This window comes from Phaseolus vulgaris, chromosome 4 (assembly GCF_000499845.2).
Source record: "Phaseolus vulgaris cultivar G19833 chromosome 4, P. vulgaris v2.0, whole genome shotgun sequence".
Taxonomy (NCBI): domain Eukaryota; kingdom Viridiplantae; phylum Streptophyta; class Magnoliopsida; order Fabales; family Fabaceae; genus Phaseolus; species Phaseolus vulgaris.
The window spans coordinates 21133313-21154036 of record NC_023756.2 but is presented as its reverse complement, the minus strand read 5'-3'; the positions used below and the strand labels follow the sequence as shown (position 1 = coordinate 21154036).

General features: G+C 35.1%; 1 protein-coding gene across 1 annotated transcript; it reads left to right on the top strand.

Annotated features, from left to right (window-relative positions):
- Positions 1 to 5359: 5359 nt before the first annotated feature.
- On the top strand, positions 5360 to 7435 carry LOC137837433 (cytochrome P450 82A4-like). Its single transcript, XM_068646420.1, has 2 exons — positions 5360 to 6336; positions 6616 to 7435. The coding sequence occupies exons 1-2, from the start codon at positions 5392 to 5394 to the stop codon at positions 7243 to 7245; spliced, it is 1575 nt and encodes a 524-aa protein (XP_068502521.1). The 5' UTR covers positions 5360 to 5391; the 3' UTR covers positions 7246 to 7435.
- Positions 7436 to 20724: the final 13289 nt, after the last annotated feature.

Sequence of the window (20724 nt, the reverse complement as noted above, 5' to 3'; positions counted from 1 at the left end):
TTTGGAAAACTTAAATTTTTTTATTAATTTTAAATTTTTATCCAAGAGAAATTAAATAATTTAGGATATGGGTATATTTAGAATCTTGAATACTCAAAGTAGAATAAGTTTAAAATTTGAATTAAAAAGATGATGATTTTAAATAACATAGTTATAAAATATTTTTGTATCCTGATACCAATTTTTTTTTTATTAGAGAACAATATTATTAGAATGTGTATGTATATTTTATATTTGAAGAAAAGTTACAATGAAAATTTAAAAAAGAGACCTATAAAAATATAAATTAATTCCTTGTGTCATAACTTTAGCAAGATAACTGAACTTCTTAATATTTTTTCAAGTTATTGATTACGAATTTCTTAATTTTGAAGTGATTATTTTTAAAATTAATTATTAAATATAAAATATATTTATGTATTAAATTTTTAAACTGTAATTAATTTAAATTTAGTAATAATAGAATTATTATTTTCTTTTACGCTAATGATACTTTTATACATTTTGAATAAATTTTCATATTTTATTTCATATTAATTTTTATTGAAATTAATTATTCGTTTTGAAAAATAATTTCAATTGAAATAATTATAATTCAATATAAAAGATTATATATATGAAACCTTTTAAGTTTTCATTTTGATTAAAATATAAATTTTAAATTAATTTTTCTACTTTTATTCAATGAAAAAAATGAATTAGTATAAAAAAATTAAAAATATTGAATTGTACTTAAAAAAACATTAAAAGAGTTGTAAATTTTTTAAAGAACTAGTCATCACCTTCTACAACTAGAAATTGCAAACTAGGTTTGGATTCGCACATTTGATTAGTGTTTTTTGTTAGTTTATTTTTTTTTTCAAAGTATAAATTAAAATAAAAATAATTTAAAAAATTAATCCTTTTCTATTATATTATTTTAAGCATAAAAATATGTAATTATGTTGTAACTTAAACCATTACCACTATAATTTAAGTTTATTAACTAATTATAATTAAAATTTAACATGTAAAGATAATAAATTTTTTAATTTATCAATTAAAAATATAAATTAATCAATTTAAAATATATTTATATGATTAAATATGTGTTTAATATATTTCTATAGTAAAACAATAACATTTTCTCTGTGCCTTAATCCTTTTATTTATAATAATTTCAATTTACGTTTCAATTATTATTATCTTGACATCATATCTGTTACTCATAAAATGATATCAATTTAAAGACTTTTTTATGGTATAATTGAATGATCATAATAAATGATATCATATAGAGATAGAGAGAGAAAATATTTAAATTTATTAAATGAATTTTTGTTTTGAAGCCCAATCATAAATGATTTTCATTAATTACTAACATAAATTTAATAAATGAATTTACTTGTGTTAATATGATATATTTATTTATTTATTTATTTTAACATTTTGTGCATTTGATTTGTGTGGTCCACACCAAATTGCAAATTTGTATTACCAAAACGAAAAATAAAACTTAAAAATCCCAAGTTTACACATTTCCCTTGTTTCCTTCATCTCTTTCGTGTTTTTCACCTCTTTCTAAAGCATTTTACATTATTATTTTTATCCATAAAAAGAATATTTTAATGAAGAACTTTACAAATATACCTATTACAGAAGTTTCTTACATAAATAATTTTCTCAATTTTAAGAAACTCTTAAACAATAATTTATCTTAAATAAAATTATTTTCATTGATAAAAAACTTTCCAATTCATGTAACCCTCTCTGCTTTTTCACCACTATATTACATAAAAGTAATGGTGGCCCACTCTTAAAAAACATTCAACAACTTTTATCAATTAAAATTTATTGAAGTATTAAAAATTTGAAAATTCTCATTTTTGCCTCTTTAACATTTAATGTGAATTTACATTAGTTTCATCGAATCTTCGGTAATAAAATAAAATATCTTAAATAAAATTAAGAGTCATAAAGATTAAAAATATTTTTCCATCTTAAAAATATATATTTGTATTAATAACTAAATAAAACATTAATAAAAATGTGTATATACACATTAAATATTAATTACTTTCTTAAAATTGATTTAATCTTAGTTTCTTAGTTTATTATATTAAATTATATAAGTTTAATTATTTTTATACGAAAACACATGAGCATAATAGTACACAAGTATCCAATTGTCAACGTCGTGGTAAAATATATTAATATTTTAATATCTTACTTGATTTTAAAATTCTATCTTTATAGTTTTTATTTTAGTAATTTTTTTAAAAAAAAATCTTTGAGCTTTTCTCAATAATTATAAAATTTATTTTTGTGCTGAGTAAAAGATTTGTTTTTCTTCCATGTTAAAATTTGTGTTTTATTTTAATTTCTTATTATTATTATTAAAATTATTATTATTAATAGTAATAATATTAATAACAATAATCATAACAGTAATAGTAATTATAATAATAATAATAATATTAATATTAATAATAATTTTAATAATAATATTAATAATAATATTAATAATAATTACAATAATATTTTTCCAACTTAGTAAGTGTTATCTATCTTCATATATTACCATCTTAATTTAGCATAATTAAATATGTTATTAAATAAAATAAATATTTATTGTTAGTATACTTTTGATTTGGACTTTCTTCACAATATTACTATAATTTTATTTAAAATGTTTTTCTTGACAATATTACTATAATTTTATTTAAAATGTTTTTTTTATGCTTAAATGCAAATTGTGATTAGCTTTAGTATGAATGATTTCATTTATTGAAGTATTGTTCAATTGAATTCGAGTATGATTGAGGTTAATGTGTTAGTCTTTCACAAAAATGGTTTAGAATGTCGTGGCCTGGTGTAAGTTTTTGCACAGTGGTTAAGAAAAATGATGAATAAGGTGACTGAGTTTGTTTATCACATATGAAATTTATTTGTCACATGAAAAATGAAATCAATTACTTTAACCACTTTGAACAATGTAAGATTGGTAACACAAATCCACTAACTAATAAAATTGTCTAACTTAAAACATAAATTATAAATATAGTACATAACTACAGGTTCGACTGGTCCATTGTGATATTAGAGAAAATCACCTTGGTCCCCACTTACTGTGACTAGCAACGTTCACACCGAGATTAGAGAACTTGACCTTGGTGTCCTCCACACTTTACACACACCTCATGCACCATCCCACCCTAGAACAAAACAAAGTTTAAAATTTCCAAAATTACATCACTATGTAGAAAAATGGTAGCAAGTCACCATTTATTGCTACATAGGTCACCACTTATTTTGACTAACTACATTGATGTTAAGATTAAAGAACTTAACCTTGGTGTCCTGCACTGATGTCACTTTACACACACATCATGCACTTCCCAAGAACAAGACAAAGTTTAAATTTTCTAAAATTATTTAACTATACAAAAACTTAGTAGTAGGTCACCTCTTATGCCTACACAAGTCACCACTTATGCCTACACAAGTCACCACTTATGCCTACACAAGTCATCACTTAATGTGACTATGACTAACTACATTCATAGAGGCATTAGAGAACTTGACCATCGTGTCCTCCACTGGGTGACTTTACACACATCTCATGCATTGCACCGCCCCACCCAAGAAAAAAACAAAGGTCAACATTTCTAAAATTACTTTGTTGTCTAGAAAGCTGGTAGTTGGTCACCACTTATTCATACATAGGTCACCACTTACTCTGACTAATTGACACTTGAATTAGATAATTGTACCTTGGTGTCTTCCATTAAGGTCACTTTACACACATCTCATGCACCACCTCACACAAGAACAACACAAAGCTTAAAATTTCTAAAATTACTTAACTATGTAGAATATTGGTAGTAGGTCACCACTTATTCCTACACAAGTCACCACTTAATATGACTGTCTCTAACTACATTAATAGTCATATTAAAGAACTTGACATTCATGTCCTCCATTGAGATTATATAATTATATTTCTCCATTGAGGTCACTTTACACGCCTGTCTAAGAACAACACAAACCTCACATGTTTATGTAAGTGGTAGTCCTTGTATAGAGTTTTACCTTCCTAATGAGACTGTTGAAATAATGAACACCCTCAAATATGTTTCGGTAAATTTGCTTATAGTAGAATTGACTTATATTTAGCTTAGCAGGGTTTGTGGTGGTGCTGAAAATGACAACCATATAAAAGGGTTGTCAAATACAAATGAATGCACACATACCCTTTTGAATAAATGATTTTGAAATTCGAAATCCATATCATCATTTTGTTCTTTTTTAATACTTCTTTTATTTTTATAAATTTTACGATTCTTTTGATGATAGTATTTTGTTATATTGCATGTAATCAGTGTACATTATTATGAATATGTACTTTATTGATCAAGTTACGAGGTCAAACTTTCTGGATTTCTTGCAATAATTTTAGAAAAGCTTCTAAAGAATGCTTATTAACATTCTAACAAGAAAGAAATAAGGAGGTAAATGATTAATAAAAAAGACTATTAAGTTTTTCATATTAATAATATAACTATTTCGCAAGTTTATAACTTTTCGAATCATTTTAAAGAGACATCATATATGCAGAATTTTTTATGTTTGAAGATTATGAATTTCATAAATTATAAACAAATAAATTTATTGGATTGATAAAATACATTATTCATAATAACATAATTATTATTATTAAAATTTCCATTTTATTTAAAAATAAAATAAAATTTCATATGCTCGATATAAATCATTTTTTGAAAATCATAACATAAATTTATTTGAAAACGTTAGTTTTTAAAAATGTTACCCAAATAAGAGATTTTTTTTAATTTTAGTTTTAATTTTTTTTATCAAACGTTTGTCTTGTCTAAATTAAATAGATGAACTTTAATATTTTAAAAATTAATTACTTAACAATTAATAATATCAAAATTTTAGTTATATTTTTAATTTTTTAAATTTAAATATAATATATTTTATTATATTATTAAAAAAGTTATTGAATCGGTTTTTTTAAAATGTAAAAAAAAATTAACTTTTCAATTTTATTTTTATCATATTAATCCTTTATCGTTATGGTTTTCATTTTTTTCCTTCACTTAACAAAATTGTGCCTATCACGTAAAAATTTCTTTCCACCTTATTAAAATTTTGGCGCAAGCTAAAGTCCGATTGTGTAAGAATATTTTTCTAATTTAAAATCTCAAACAGGAATAAAATATCAAACAATAAACTTTTTATTAATTGTTTTTTGTAAAATTCTGTTTAAAGACTCAAGGGTCCCAGCTCAGAGAGAGTAGTGTTTTCAAAACAAATTCTTTATATATATATATATATAGAGAGAGAGAGCATAGGCATTGTACACCTACAGAAAGCAGAGTGACAAGAATGGACTCACTCCAAACTCCACCTTCCCCTCTCACAATTGCGCTTCTGGTCCTAATCCCACCCTTTCTCTTCCTTCTTCTCCGCCGCTCCAGAAGCAAAGAACCACCCACAGTCCCCGGCGCATGGCCGATCATCGGCCACCTCCCACTCCTAGCGCGCTCTCCCGCCACCCATTACCTCCTGGGCGCGGTGGCCGACAGCCATGGCCCCATCTTCAGCATCAAGATAGGCACAGTCAAAGCCATAGTCATCAGCAACTGGGAAACTGCCAAAGAGTGCTTCACCACAAACGACGTCGCTCTGTCCTACCGCCCCAACCTCGTGGCCTGCCAAAACATGACCTACAACCTCGCCATGCTAGGGTTCGCCCCCTACGGAAAATTTTGGCAAGACATGCGCAAGAACCTGGCCTTCGTATTCCTCGCCGACCACCGCATCGATGCGCTCTCGCACGTACGCATCTCCGAGGTAAGAACCTCCGCCAAAGAGCTTTACCACAAGTGGACCCGTGGGAAAACGGAGAAGGAGTTTTTGATGGTGGACCTGAAGCAGTGGCTGAAGGAGGTTGCGTTCAACGTGGTGCTGAGGATGGTTGCTGGGAAGAGGTACTTCGGAGAAACCGCGGTGGTTGAGGAGGGAGAAGCGCGGATATGTTTGGCAGCGTTCAAAGAGTACATGCGGCTGTTGGGGGTGTTCGCGGTAGGGGACGCGGTGCCGTGGCTGAGGTGGTTCGACTTCGGAGGGCATGAAAGGGACATGAAGGAGAATTTTAAGGAATTGGATGCGGTGGTTGGGGAATGGTTGGAAGAACACAAGAGGAAAAGGAATTTGAATGGTGAGAAAGGTGAGAAAGGTGAAGACTTCATGGAAATGATGCTGTCGGAGATCGATGGAACCAACATTCATGGGTTTGATTCTGATACCGTCATCAAAGCCACAGCAATGGTAATTTTGCGTTGTGTTTCCCTTTGTACATGCTATGATCACTTTCTCTCTCATCGTATATTTTCATTGTTTAACATTGTTTTCTTAAAATAATCTTTTAGTATATTATTCCCCAATCAGATCTTAATTCAAAAGTTGCTTTTAAAATGTACTAAAATCTGAGATGTTTTTGAGATCTTTCTTAACTCGATGTATGGAGCATTTGAAGTTTGGTGAATCAGAACTTTATAAACACAAATCACAAATTTGAACACTTCTTTGTTCACAATTTTGATGTAGGCATTGATTTTGGGAGGAACAGACACAAGCTCTGCCAGTAACATATGGACACTATCTTTGCTACTGAACAATCCTCGGACGTTGGAGAAAGTTAAGGAAGAAATTGACGCTCACATTGGAAAAGACAAACTTGTAACTGAGTCAGATACAAACAAGTTGGTGTACCTTCATGCAGTTGTTAAGGAGTCATTGAGGCTATATCCACCCTCTCCACTTTCTGGCCCTCGTGAATTCAGAGAAGATTGCAAGTTAGGAGAGTACCATGTGAAGAAAGGAACTCGCCTTATCACAAACTTGTGGAAGATCCAAACAGACCCTAGCATTTGGCCAGAGCCCTTGGAGTTCAAGCCTGAAAGGTTCCTCACCACACACAAAGATGTGGATGTGAAGGGAAAACATTTTGAGCTCATACCTTTTGGAAGTGGTAGGAGGATATGCCCTGGAATAACCTTTGGCCTTAGAAGTTCTTATTTGACTTTGGCAAACTTTCTTCACTGCTTTGATGTCTCAAAAACTTCAACTGAACCCATAGATATGACTGCAGCAATGGAAATGACAAATGTTAAAGTTACTCCTCTTCAAGTTCTCATCAAACCTCGTTTGGCTCCTAGTCTTTATGAAAGCATGTAATCACATAGAAATATAGTCCATGCATCATCTTATGATTGTGCTGGTATATGTTCCTAAGCTCATTTGGTTACATCAATCTCTAGTTTGTTAGTAAGTTTGGAGGTAAAGTAATAAATTTGAGAATGTATGAGCAAAAAAATATTTATAGTTTGGAGTACTTTTATATATATTAAGGAAAGGTTGTGAAAAATGATTTCCATCTTTTTTTACTTATTTGATTTGAATGCTTTTATTTTATATATAGACACATATTGCAATATCATCTTGTATATACTTTCTCCTTTATTGTCATGCACATTCTCTTACAAATACCATAAATATATTGTTGATAATATATTGCACTGGATGTTTCTACATAGCAAGAACAACAAATACTTTCAAGAATGAATTCATTAAAATATTTTATTTCTGTGTTAAAACACATATGTAAATATTAAAATAATTATTAGTAGAATGAAATAACTATAAAATGTGATACTAGTTAGAGAAAATTTGGAGAAAAATAATCATAAAATGATTTGGTTTTAAAAAAGTAATAATTGCAAAAATATGTCATCAGTTGAAACCATACTTGTGAAGAAATGTTACATATAGGAAAAAAGAAGTGGATTTAAAAGATAAGAATCTCAATAGAGTTATTTTTGTCTTTTTTTTTATTTAATATATGGACATCGAATGGTTTCACTAAAACAAAATGGGTTTAACGAGAGTTTATTTTTAAATTATTCAGGTTAAAACCTCTATTAAATCGTTTACTCAGGTTAAAACCTCTATTAAATCGTTTACTCATTATTGTAGTTTCTCCCGAGGTTTTTTTAAACCCCAGGAACTCAGAACCTCTGTTAAATACCATGGGTTTAGAAACCTCCCCAAAATACCATGAGTTTAAAAATCTCCGTTAAATACCCATGGGTTTAAGAACCTCCGTAAAATACCACGAGTTTCAAAATTTCCATAAAATAACTTGCCGTTTGAAATAACCTTCAATCCCATTTTCCATCCTTTTTAATGATCCTCCTGACTTCTCGCTTCCACCGTAGACACACTGCTCTCTGACACAGGCTTAATGGTCGTCAACGACAGTCCTAGCAAGGAATCACAATTTAGTCACACTTATGTCTATTATATCTAAGGAGAAGAAACACTAGATAAGACACTATCTTCTTTTTACTCCAATATTGCTTCTTCCATCACCTTACTGCCCTAACTTTATATATCCTAAATAATTGCATTATCTGCCCTATGTAGGTTTCAGAGCCATGTGTGTTCTTGGATACGAGGGCTTCAAAGATTGCAAGAACATATTGTGAGAAGAAATTAACTTTATTACTTATCACTTTCACAGTGAATTAATTATTGGATGCATTTTAAAATAAAGGCCTTAATTTAAATATTTCAAAATTATGAGAATTAATTTTTAACAATTATAACTAAAACTAAAATTGCACATAAAATATGCATACATAAAAAAACTAAAACAACATAAGTTATTTTTTTTGAAGTATGAGCTCGTAACAAAAAAAACTAGGAATTAATAAACCAACTACAATTAATCATAAGAAATGTAAACAATGGCAATATAAATGACAAATACAAAAAGACATGATAATAAACTGCAATGTAAACTAAATATATAGAAGAGTTCATGCTAAAGAACCTAAGTACAACGATTAGACCATCTAGTAAAAAATCTCTTACTAGACCATCTAATAGTTTTACTTAGAAAAAATGAGAGACAAAGAGAACTTCTAATTACAAAGTGCAGAAAAGTAAATGTCTAATTATAAAGTGTGAGAAAAAGTAAATTATTGAAATGTAAAGCGTAGGAAAAGTAAAATATAAAGTGTAGAAACTTAAAAATTGTAAAGGTAAACCTAAACAATATTGAAAACATAAACTACAATTAAATTAACATGAACAAAAATGAATTATATGTGTAAACTAAAAATGTAAATTGTAGAACAATAAACAAACAAGAATTAAAAATAATAACAAAAAGGAAAAGTGAAATTCAATCTTTGAACGTGAAAGAAGTAACAAAGCCATCATTAAATAATTTTCAAATTTGAATGCAAGAGACTCAAATCTGAGTTTCTTAATAATAAATAAAACACAATCAATCAATTTATATGTTTTTAGAAAACCATTTTCAATCAAAAATAGAATTTCAAAATAAATTCAAAGAGAAAGAAAATAAAACAGAGCATCGTTAAACATGAATTTTAATTGACTATTACCCAATTCCAAAATTAAATGTAGAATGTGAAGCAATGCAAAGAGTTGAAAGAAGAAGAAACACGAGAAAATGAAGAAGACGAAGAAGAATGAAGAACTTTCATAAACTGGAAATGACTAAAACTATTTACGGAAAACTAAAAAAAATGAAAACTAAACTAAACTACGGTTGCGCGCCTGAGTGCTGCTTGATTCATTTTACTTCTACAACTAGCACTACAAAAATATTGTAAGCAGTGACATTTCAGTATGATGATTATTAAAAAATTTCATAATTATCTTTATAATACAACACTTTTATAATTATAATTGTCACGATTTTTATTCAAAAAAGTGACATTTACAATTGCCAATTTTTTTTCTCTCATTTCTGTTTTCGTGAATAAAAAATGAAAAGCTTTATTTTTCAAAATTTACTTTTTACTTCAAATATTTGAAACCCCTATTTTTGTTTCTCTTTGAAGCTTCTATTTGAACTCTCTTCCATTGTGTCTCATAGTCTCCTCTGCCGCATCTACTAACCACCACCACTCCCCTCGCCTTCCTTGACAACCAACCGTCAACTCCTCCTCCTTGTCTTCTTCTTCTCTACTGATACCCTATCGTTCCCCCTACACTTCCCATGAGGGTTTCTGTTCCTGTCGGTTGACCAGATTGTGGTTAGTGCGTAGCTGCGACTCGCGTATCAAAGACTCCCTCGTTCTTAATTCCAGATCTTCACCCTACACTGCCGTGAGTACCTAAAACAGAGAGAACAAAGGGCGCCCTCGCGACCGTTTGCACTCCGACACTCAAGTCAGTAGGCAGAAAACACTATGCACCTCCGTATCGAAACACCATAACTCCGATGTTCTGAAGGCGCTAACTGTATTGTAACGAACTTCTCTCTCGTGCTCAAGTCACTCGTGTGTACAGTATGTAAGCTAGCGAATGATTCCAGCGTGTGTAAAAGTGTAAGAATGTAAAAACGTCAAAACGTACCTCATTAAGCTTTCAGGAAAGCTTATATACCTTGTGTTTCAGTGCTGCTGCCACGTGTCACTTATGACTTAAGCGCAACTCCACGTGGAAGGCCTTATGACGCTGTAACCCAACTTAGGGAAATCCCAACGCGTAAGTCTTCCCTCCTTGAAACTCATGGGTGCCAACTCATGCGCCCCAGGCTCTAGTCACTCGCCCTGGGAGTATCTCAGCCTTCCTCTCGCACCATGCACGTAGATTACCCCTGGGACGTGGCCCTCTCCCGGGTCGTGTCTGTCCCAGCGGTTCTCCGAAGGTGGCGTGGACGGCCACGTCTCTACACCTCATGCATGGGTACTTCACGAGTCAGGTCACTCCTCGCTGGTACTGGAAATATGGCCTTGAAGCCACCTTTCTCATCTCTTTATTACTGTTCTGTGGTGCCGAGGCCTGAGGCCTCCACGCCCGTACCGTGGCCTCTTACTGTGCCGCCCCCTCCACGGTCTTTCCTACCCGTGGGTATTGCGGGGTGGCACCATCTGGCCCAACGCACGCTTTCAGGATAACGGGTCACGCCTTTAAGGTGGGCGACGCCTAAACCTGTTGACGCCCAAAGCTGGCGACACCCTAGGCGGTCAACACTTACTTTCCTCCTTGGAGCCCCTTGGTGGGTCCCATCGTATGTTTGACTTTGGTCAACGCCCGAGGACAGGTCGGTACACAAGCCCCCAAGTCTTGAGCTGATAACTGTTTTCAGCGAAAAGACTAAGGCCTCGCCCTTCCGTCTACATGGCATTCTGTTGATGGGACGTTCCTGTGCTTGTGACGTGACAACTTAAGTGGCGCATTAATCTCTCGACACGTGGCCCAATCCTGCGGCTGAGGCTGAGTGTCGCTAGCGCTTCTCAAGGTTTACGTTATACCTTTCAAAATATGCGCGCTCTGAGTACTGTTCCATCAATTACCCCATTTCATCACTATTCATCTTCTTCTCAAAGCTTTCTCTGAACTCTCTCCTCTCTCCCAAAATCTTCATCACTCCGATCATTCAAAGGTACGGTTTTTCCTCTTCGATAGCTCTTTCTTTCAACTTTTTGTACTGATATAACTGCCTGGGTCTGTTTATATTTCTCGCATTCGCACTCTTCCTCCTCGCTTCTTCGTTCCCCTGTTTCTGAGCTTCTCGCGTGGGTAGGGTTTTTCTGGGGTTTCTTCCCCTTTTGCGTCATAACCCTTGTTTGCTGAACCTTTGCTATTTCTTGTTCTCAGCTTTCTTTGCTGTGCAATGGCGTGTACCAAGACCACCGCCAACCCTCCACCTCCCAACATCAACTACAAGTCTCAGTACCCTTGGGCTTCTGATGAGATGCTTGCTGAGACTTCCACCTTAACCACCATATCTGATGAGAATCAAATAAAGGAGGCTTTTATTAATGGAGGAAGAGGACATCCACCCTCACATTTGAAGTTCTTCCTTCTAGTCTTCTCAAAATTAAAAGAAGAAATAAAATAAAGATGAGGCCCAAGCCCAAAGCCCAAGCCCAAGCCCAAGAAGGCCAAAGCCCAAAGAGCCCAAGTCCATCCCATGAGGGGCAAGGCCAAGCTTTGAAATACTCTTGTATAGTTTTAGGAGGTTTGGTTATTAAATAAAAGTGTGTGAAAATGTAAAATAAAGTCACATTGTCCATGTGACTTAGGAGAGTGGTGTAGGTGTAGTTTTTGGGAGGTGTCATAGTAGAAAAAGGTCACACCTCCCATGTGACTTGTTTTTGGTGGGAATTTCAAATGAGTTTATTTGAAATTTCCCACCTATTTTTCAGCACCTTAGGCTATAAATAGAGGTGCTTCCTTTGTAAAATTCAGATTTGAATTTTATCTAAAGAAACTATACTTAAAATTGGAGTGAGCATTTGGAGAGCTTTGAGCTTCTTCTCTAGTCTTATCTTGAAGGACCATGGTTTCCTCAAGTGGCGGCTTCCACACTCATCTAGGAGCATCCATTCTTCTAGTGGCGTGATCATCCAACCATTCCTCCATCTTCATGAGCATTCTCTTCTCCTTCCTTTCTTCTTCTTCAATTTGTTCTTATTGCCTTGAGTTTTGAGTTGTTTTTGTTTCGGTTCCTTTAATTTTCCAGCACCTATTTTCTGTTTAGTTTTTAAATTCTGTTCGGTTCTTTTGTTTTGAAGTTCAATTCTGTTCGGTTTGTTCTTTTCCTTCTCCTTTGTTGATTCAATTTGACAATATTTGGTTCATCCAAATGAGTTTGGGATTTGGTACTTGTTTTGGTGAGTTCTTGATCTTAGAACTATGATCCAACTTCTAAGAAAGTGCCTCTACATTTTCCAGCTCAAGGTGATTCCTCAAAGTGTCAAGAATCTTGTTCTATGTGGCTATTGGAATCACATCATGTGGTATCATGAGTCTTAGGTTCATTCTTGTTTAATTGTTGAGTTGTGTGCACTTTATTTCAAGAGCTCTTTAATTTCTTGCAATTTAAGTTTCTGTTTTAGAATTTTAATTGAGTTTTCTTGCTGTTTTTCTTTTGCTCCAAGTGTTTGTGGAAAGGTTTATGGCACTCATAATTCTTATGAGTAAGGTTGCTCTTTTGGAATGGCATTATCCTTCCTAGAGTTTACCTTAAGCTTCCTTTCACTTGTTACAATTTGTGTTGTGTCTTTTAATTTTTGAATCATGTCAAGTTTTGTCTTAAGTCATGTTATTCCATATATGTCATTACTTCTAGTAGTACTTTTATTGTTTTGATTGTTTCTTGCTTTAGTGTCATATAATTTTCTGAATTGATGTTGATCCTTTGTGCATTTTCTTTTTAGAATTGAGTTCATACTTGTATTCTAGACCTATACAAGTTCCAATACATCTTTTTCTATTATGTCTTTGCTAGTTCATCATCCTGTTTTTTATTCCTATTAGGATTCCTCTGTTTCTGAAAAAAGTGCTTACTGTTTTTCCTTATTGCAATTGATTTACGTACTGTAAAATTCTGAAATTCTGGATTTGAGATATTCAAAGTGTTAGAAAAGAATAGAAAAAAGAATCATTCAAAAATATGAAGTACACAAAAAATGATAAATAAAATAAAAAAAGTGTACATTTCTGCCGAAAAAAATACGGTAATCTGGCAGTGATTTTGAAAAATTTATTTCTCTCAATTGGCTTACTGTTTTTAATTGATTCCAGTGCCATTTTTGAGTTAACATCTTGAAGTTTCTGTGGTATAAATTTCATAATCCAGTTCGCTCTACAACGTTCCAGTTAAATCAGTGAATATCAAACACAGTTTGCATTAAAAAAAAATTTCCAGTAGCTAATATTTTTTGTTTTCCTCATCTACTCTAGTGCTTTTCCTTAGGTATTCTTTTGTGTGCCTACTTTTCTCATTGAGTTCTTTATTTTCTTGATTGTCTTTCATTCTTATTCTTTGAGTTTGTCTTACATATAGTATTCCTTTTGCAATTACCTTTCCTTGCTTATACCTTTTCTTGTTTGTCTTTATTGTTTCTTTGGTTTTGTGGTGGTTTGCTCTTAAGATTGGTGTGCTTGCTTTGACATATTTCATTTGAGGATTCCAAGGCCTCAAGATCAGATTGGTGCAAGAACATTATTTCTTTGAGAGTGATCTCTTTTTTCAGCCTCATTTCACTTCGGCAGTTTCATTGCCAAGCTCACTGTTTTTGCTAATTTTGTTTCTTAACTTGTTTGCTGTTTTTGTGTGTTTGCTGTTTTTTATTTGCAAAATGGCTGGCTATTCAAGTGGTGCATCTTACAAACAGCATTCTCCTTCCAAAGCTTCAGTCCTTGGTGAAGAAGAACATAGAAGAAGGAGGCATCACCATCATTCTCATGAAGAGAGCTATAACCGTGACCAAAGATATCACCAAGTGTTCAACATTGCTTGTAAAAAAGTCCCTAGTTTTAATGGTGATAGTGATCCTAATGTGTATTTAGAATGGGAGACTAAGGTTGACCATTATTTTCATGTGTATAAGGTCCAAGATGACCAAAAACTTAGAATAGTTTCTTTATCCTTTTTGGGCTATGCCAAAGAATGGTGGCATAAAATTGTAATGGACATTATATATCGCAAGAAACCTCCCGTGGTTTCTTGGAATGCTTTGAAAGAGTGTATGCGCGCGAGGTTTGTTCCTCCTTCTAGGAAGGAACACTTGTTGAAGTTCCAAAGGCTTCCTCAAGGACATAGGATGGTAGAAGAATACATTAAAGATTTTGAAACAACTTTGACTAAAATGAATATGCATGCTAATGAAGAGTCAAAGCTAAAATGGTTTTTACGTGGTTTGAGAAGAGATATTAGAGAAATTGTAGAATTAAATGAGTACTCTTCTTTAAAGAAAGTGTTTCGCCAAGCCATCAAGGTAGAATCCTATCTTTTGAAAACAACTTTCAAAAATACTCATGATTATAATTTCTACAACTCTTCTAGGAAGGATGCCAACAAAATGTCTACTCAAAATTGTCCTTCCAATTTTTCCAAACAAACCATGTTTCCAAACAAAGTTTCTACTACAAATCTTTCTACTCCTAAGTCACCTACCAAAACTTCAAATATCAAATGTTTTAAATGTTTAGGTTTTGGGCACATAGCTCTTCATTGTCCACAAAAGCAAATCTTAAAGATAAACAAGGTAACACAAGACCTAACTCACCCACTTCCCACAAGTCAAAATAAAAAAGACAAAGAAGAACAAGTTGACATGAGTCTTCTCCTTTCACCTCCAAGGTGTTTTCCTTCCTTATCTTTTTCATTACCCAAGGTTTCTATTTCAACACCATCTTGGTTAAAAAGTGTTAGGGATGATTTCATACCTCCTAATGGTTTTCACCATTTAAGATGCCTTTTCCCAAAAGATATCATCATTCCCAAACAAATTTTTCCAACTTGGTCGATTTATAGAACCTCCTTTTCTGAAATCCCATTGTTTACAAAAGATAAGTCATGTTTACATTTTTCTTCCACTTTTAATTGTAAAACTAAACTGACTTTGTTATATGCAGGGATTCAGAATTCGTGGACGAATTCTCTCCAACTCGGGGAGTATGATGAGAATCAAATAAAGGAGGCTTTTATTAATGGAGGAAGAGGACATCCACCCTCACATTTGAAGTTCTTCCTTCTAGTCTTCTCAAAATTAAAAGAAGAAATAAAATAAAGATGAGGCCCAAGCCCAAAGCCCAAGCCCAAGCCCAAGAAGGCCAAAGCCCAAAGAGCCCAAGTCCATCCCATGAGGGGCAAGGCCAAGCTTTGAAATACTCTTGTATAGTTTTAGGAGGTTTGGTTATTAAATAAAAGTGTGTGAAAATGTAAAATAAAGTCACATTGTCCATGTGACTTAGGAGAGTGGTGTAGGTGTAGTTTTTGGGAGGTGTCATAGTAGAAAAAGGTCACACCTCCCATGTGACTTGTTTTTGGTGGGAATTTCAAATGAGTTTATTTGAAATTTCCCACCTATTTTTCAGCACCTTAGGCTATAAATAGAGGTGCTTCCTTTGTAAAATTCAGATTTGAATTTTATCTAAAGAAACTATACTTAAAATTGGAGTGAGCATTTGGAGAGCTTTGAGCTTCTTCTCTAGTCTTATCTTGAAGGACCATGGTTTCCTCAAGTGGCGGCTTCCACACTCATCTAGGAGCATCCATTCTTCTAGTGGCGTGATCATCCAACCATTCCTCCATCTTCATGAGCATTCTCTTCTCCTTCCTTTCTTCTTCTTCAATTTGTTCTTATTGCCTTGAGTTTTGAGTTGTTTTTGTTTCGGTTCCTTTAATTTTCCAGCACCTATTTTCTGTTTAGTTTTTAAATTCTGTTCGGTTCTTTTGTTTTGAAGTTCAATTCTGTTCGGTTTGTTCTTTTCCTTCTCCTTTGTTGATTCAATTTGACAATATTTGGTTCATCCAAATGAGTTTGGGATTTGGTACTTGTTTTGGTGAGTTCTTGATCTTAGAACTATGATCCAACTTCTAAGAAAGTGCCTCTACATTTTCCAGCTCAAGGTGATTCCTCAAAGTGTCAAGAATCTTGTTCTATGTGGCTATTGGAATCACATCAATATCTGACTGGAGGACCCATGTGGGCGAGCCAGGTGTTTACAAACACGACGCCTTCGCCAAAAGGCATGATACCTACATCTCTGTGCGCCCTTGCACACCCGGGGAGCCCGTTTATGTGGACGACCGGTCGAACAACGGGGAGGCCTTCTTCTTCTTCTATTAGACCGTGTTCAAACGCATAGGCCTGCGTTTTCCCTTCTCTGGGTTCGAGAGGGAACTCTTAACCAAAATCAACGTCACCCCTGCCCAGTTACATCCCAATAGCTGGGCCTTTGTCAGGGCGTTCGGGATTCTTTACGGATACTTCGGCCAACCCCCCTTTGTGGACATCTTCCTCCATTTCTTCGAGGTCAAGAAGCAAGGGAAGAGCCTCTGGGTCAGCTTCAGCGGCATCGCTGGGAGGATCCTGCTATCTCTGTTCCAACAATCCTACAAGGATGTTGAAGCTTTGAAGAATCCAAACCCTTTGAAGGATGTTGAAGCCTCTGCTATGCTTGATGTTGCTGTGCTGGTTTAGCTTAGTTCTGGGGTAGTTTATATGTTGTAATCCACCCTTTGATTAAATCTAAAGCATTAGCATTCTCAATCTTTGTGAAAGTAAAATGTTTTCAAACTAAGTTAAAACAACCGATTGTTTTGTCGAAACAACCGATTGTTTATACTTAGGTGTTTTGAGAAAAAGATTGAAAACTGTTTTTAAAATGGTTGAACTATTAAGTACCAAAACAACCGATTGATTCGAGGAAACAACCGATTATTTGTTTTGGGACCATAACAGAAAAACTGTTTTCTGTTTGTCTGAGCTTTAAATGTTTTAACTGCTTACGCTCCAGTCATTAAATGCTTTGACCAATCTTTTAATGCAATTTAAGAGTTTGTTAAGATTTGATAACAAACTACATCTTTGAATATATTCAGAAAAACAGATTTGCAAATTAAGAATATTTGACAAGTTTTTGCTAAGTTTTTTTGAGTTTTTCAAAGAGTTGACATTGCTAAGAGTTTGTGATTGATCTAAGTGTATGGAATAGGATTCTACTTGTATTGATTTCAGTTTATCTTCTGTAACAAGTGTAATCCTTGTACTCTGTTGAACAAGTATTCATTTTTGTGTTTTGCTGAGATTGGCTGTGTGTTCTTGAGGGGATCAAGATCAACAATCTTAGTGTGAGTGTGTTGACCAAGGAGAGTGTGTTTCTTGAGGTGTTCAAGGTCATTATCTTAGTTGTCGTGTAAGTGATCAAGGTGTGGTTGCTTAGTGGATTTCCTAAGGGTTCTGAGAAGACTGGATGTAGCTTTGGGTTTGGAGTGAACCAGTATAAACAACTGTGTACAATATCTCTATCTCTAACTCTTTAAATTCAGTTTATTTTGTTGTTTGCTGGTATAAACAACTGATTGTTTCTGCGAAACAACCGATTTTTTTTCTGGTACTACAACTTTTGCTTGCTGTTTTGGCGAACTGAATTTCTGAATCAATTGTTTCCTGAGATAAATTCATTCTTGTTTGAAAAGATTGTGAAAACCCTCTTTAAACAATTCACCCCCCTCTAGTTTAAAGCCATCTTTTCTTACAATTGGCATCAAGAGCTTGGTTCTTGAAAGTTATTCAAGTTGATCCTAAAAATCATTTTTAATGGCTGATAGACTACTGTACCGACCAGGTCATCAGGCGTGATGACGTGTCTTGCACGTGCTCGGGTGGGGCGTGCTCAATGGAACGTGTAGGCCAGAAAAGAGTTCAGAAGTGGGCATAGTTGCCGATCACTGAATTGGCGTTCTCCGATCTCTGGTGTGCGTAACCGGCGGTCGCCAGAGTTACGTCGCAGTCGCCGTATGAGAGTGCTAGGAGAACGGATGATCAGAGATCGCCCGGGAATGCTAGGAGATCGGGTGGTTTACACACCGCCACAAGGAGCACATCGTCGGATCTCCTAGCAAACTTAGTTAAAGCTGTTAAAGGCTCAGGACGGTAATTTCAGGCATGTAAGTTCAGTAAGACGATTGTGGCACCAACATGGGGCATGAAGGTCGAGTGGGTTGGAGGGAACACCTTGCTCATCAGCGACAGGATTCCCAGAGTGGACATTTGTTGGTAGCAAGGTTTCCCCAGCTACAACATGCATGGTGTAGCAGTAAGGAGGGTGCCATTCGCGATGAGCGATATCACAGAGATGATGCACTTTGTTGCATCCGATACTCGCCTTGTCGGGTGGTGTTCCACGGCGCATTATGTGCTAGGTTACTCCTTGAGTTGAGGACTTAGCTGTGCGGCTGGTTACTACACGAGAATGACGTTCAAGTTGCCCCAATCCAGATGATGACACGTGTAGGGTTGGGAGCAATGGAGAAATGACGCTCAAGTTGCCCTAGCTCAGATGACGACACGTGTAAAGCTGGGTGCTACTTGCTGATGGAGGAGGGCCCAAGCTCACCACACGATGAAAGCCAAGCCTCCAAGACTAGACGGTCTAGCCTATGATGAGGAGCGTTTAGCCCATAAAGAGGAGCGTCTAGGCCATGATGAGGAGCGGCTACATAAGGAGCGTCTAGGCCATGAAGAGGATTCCTTCTAGACCGTCTAGCTTCACATACACATGGGTCAAAGCTACGATTTTGGGAAGAGAAGACCTTTGTAATTGTTACATAAAGGCCCATTAGGGGTGCTTAGTAGAAAGGGTAGTGTAGAAAGCACATTTGATGGAAACATTCTAGAAACTTGCTAGGTGTGACCGGTCATAGCACATGGCCTAAGCTTTGCATTTCATTTGGTTTACATTTCATTATGTATTAGCTTAGTTCCTACGTCCAAATAGCCTATAAATAGGGAGGCTATCTCATGTATTTTCCAAGTTTATTGTGAGTAAAGTTATGCTGCCAATTTGTGCTCAACTTTGCTTCTCCCTAGAATCCTAGGCTCTAAACTTCAATTCCTTCATCTTTTCCCTTGGGCTGGCCGAACCACCCAATACCCACACTTATCATGCACCTACAAGATCAACACCACTCTTAGGAGGATCTTGCTCACTCTCATTCATTGCTTCCGCCCCATACTCTACATTGATTCAAGAAGAACTTCATGAAATGCCATCACCTGCTATCCCAGCCCAGATGGCGACACGTGCAGGGCTGGATGCGAGCCACGTGTCCAAAAGCATAACGGCCTGGAGAGAGAAGAAACCTAGCTATAAAGGTAACCTTAACAGAATTTTGCAGGGGTACGTTTTTTATTACGGCTGATACTGTTAGGGTTGTGTGCCTACAGTACGGTCCTACAGAGCATATTCTCTCTTAGTTTTTGGGTGTTCTTGTCACTGACTTGAGCGTCGGAGCGCCACCGGCCGCAGAGGCGCCACTGTGTGTTTTTCAGGTTCTCAGAGAGGCTATCTGTGGAGTGGACTTGGAGGGCACGTGGTGTCAAGCTGGTGAGGAAGATCGTGACGAGGCAACGCTCTTGCGCTAAGTCAACTGGCAGGATCAACTACCTTTTGGGGAAGGTGCTTCAATTAACAGACCACCTTTGTTTTGTGATTTGAACTACTAGTTTTGGAAAGTAAGAATGAAAATATTTATGGAATCTCCTGACAAAGGAATTTGGGATGCAATTGAAAATGGTCCTTTTATCCCAAAGTTTGAAAAGGATGGATCTGTCATTGAGAAACCATGGTCTCAATGGAATGATGCAGAAAGCAAAAAAGCCAAATTCGATTGCATTGCCAAAAATATTATAACCTCTGCTTTAAATTCTGATGAGTTTTCCAGGGTCTCGCAATGCAAATCATCAAAAGAAATGTGGGACACTTTGGAAGTCACTCATGAAGGAACAAATGAGGTGAAAAGAGATAGAAAGCATGCTCTTATCCAAGAGTATGAGATGTTTAGAATGCTTAAAGGAGAAACAATTGCTGAGGTGCAGAAAATATTTACGCACATCATCAATCACCTTATGAGCCTAGACAAGACCTTTGATAAAGAATCTTGAAATGTCTTTGTACCGCCCAGGTGGTCGGAAGTGATGACGTGGCAGCAAGCTATTATATAGGCGTGTTGAACAGGGCACCTGGCTGGCAGAAGGGAAGGAAGTCGGGGGGCTCGTGTAGTCGCCAATCATTAAGTTGGCGTGCTCCGATCTCTAGCATACCTAAACCGGCGGTCACCAGGTTTGTGATGAAGTCGCCGGATGCGAACCCAGA

Bases quoted from the DNA above. Each gene is read 5' to 3' on its own strand.
- LOC137837433 (XM_068646420.1), top strand. From the start codon at position 5,392: ATGGACTCACTCCAAACTCCACCTTCCCCTCTCACAATTGCGCTTCTG. The intron at 6,337-6,615 runs GTAATTTTGCGT...ATTTTGATGTAG, and splicing joins TCATCAAAGCCACAGCAATG to GCATTGATTTTGGGAGGAAC.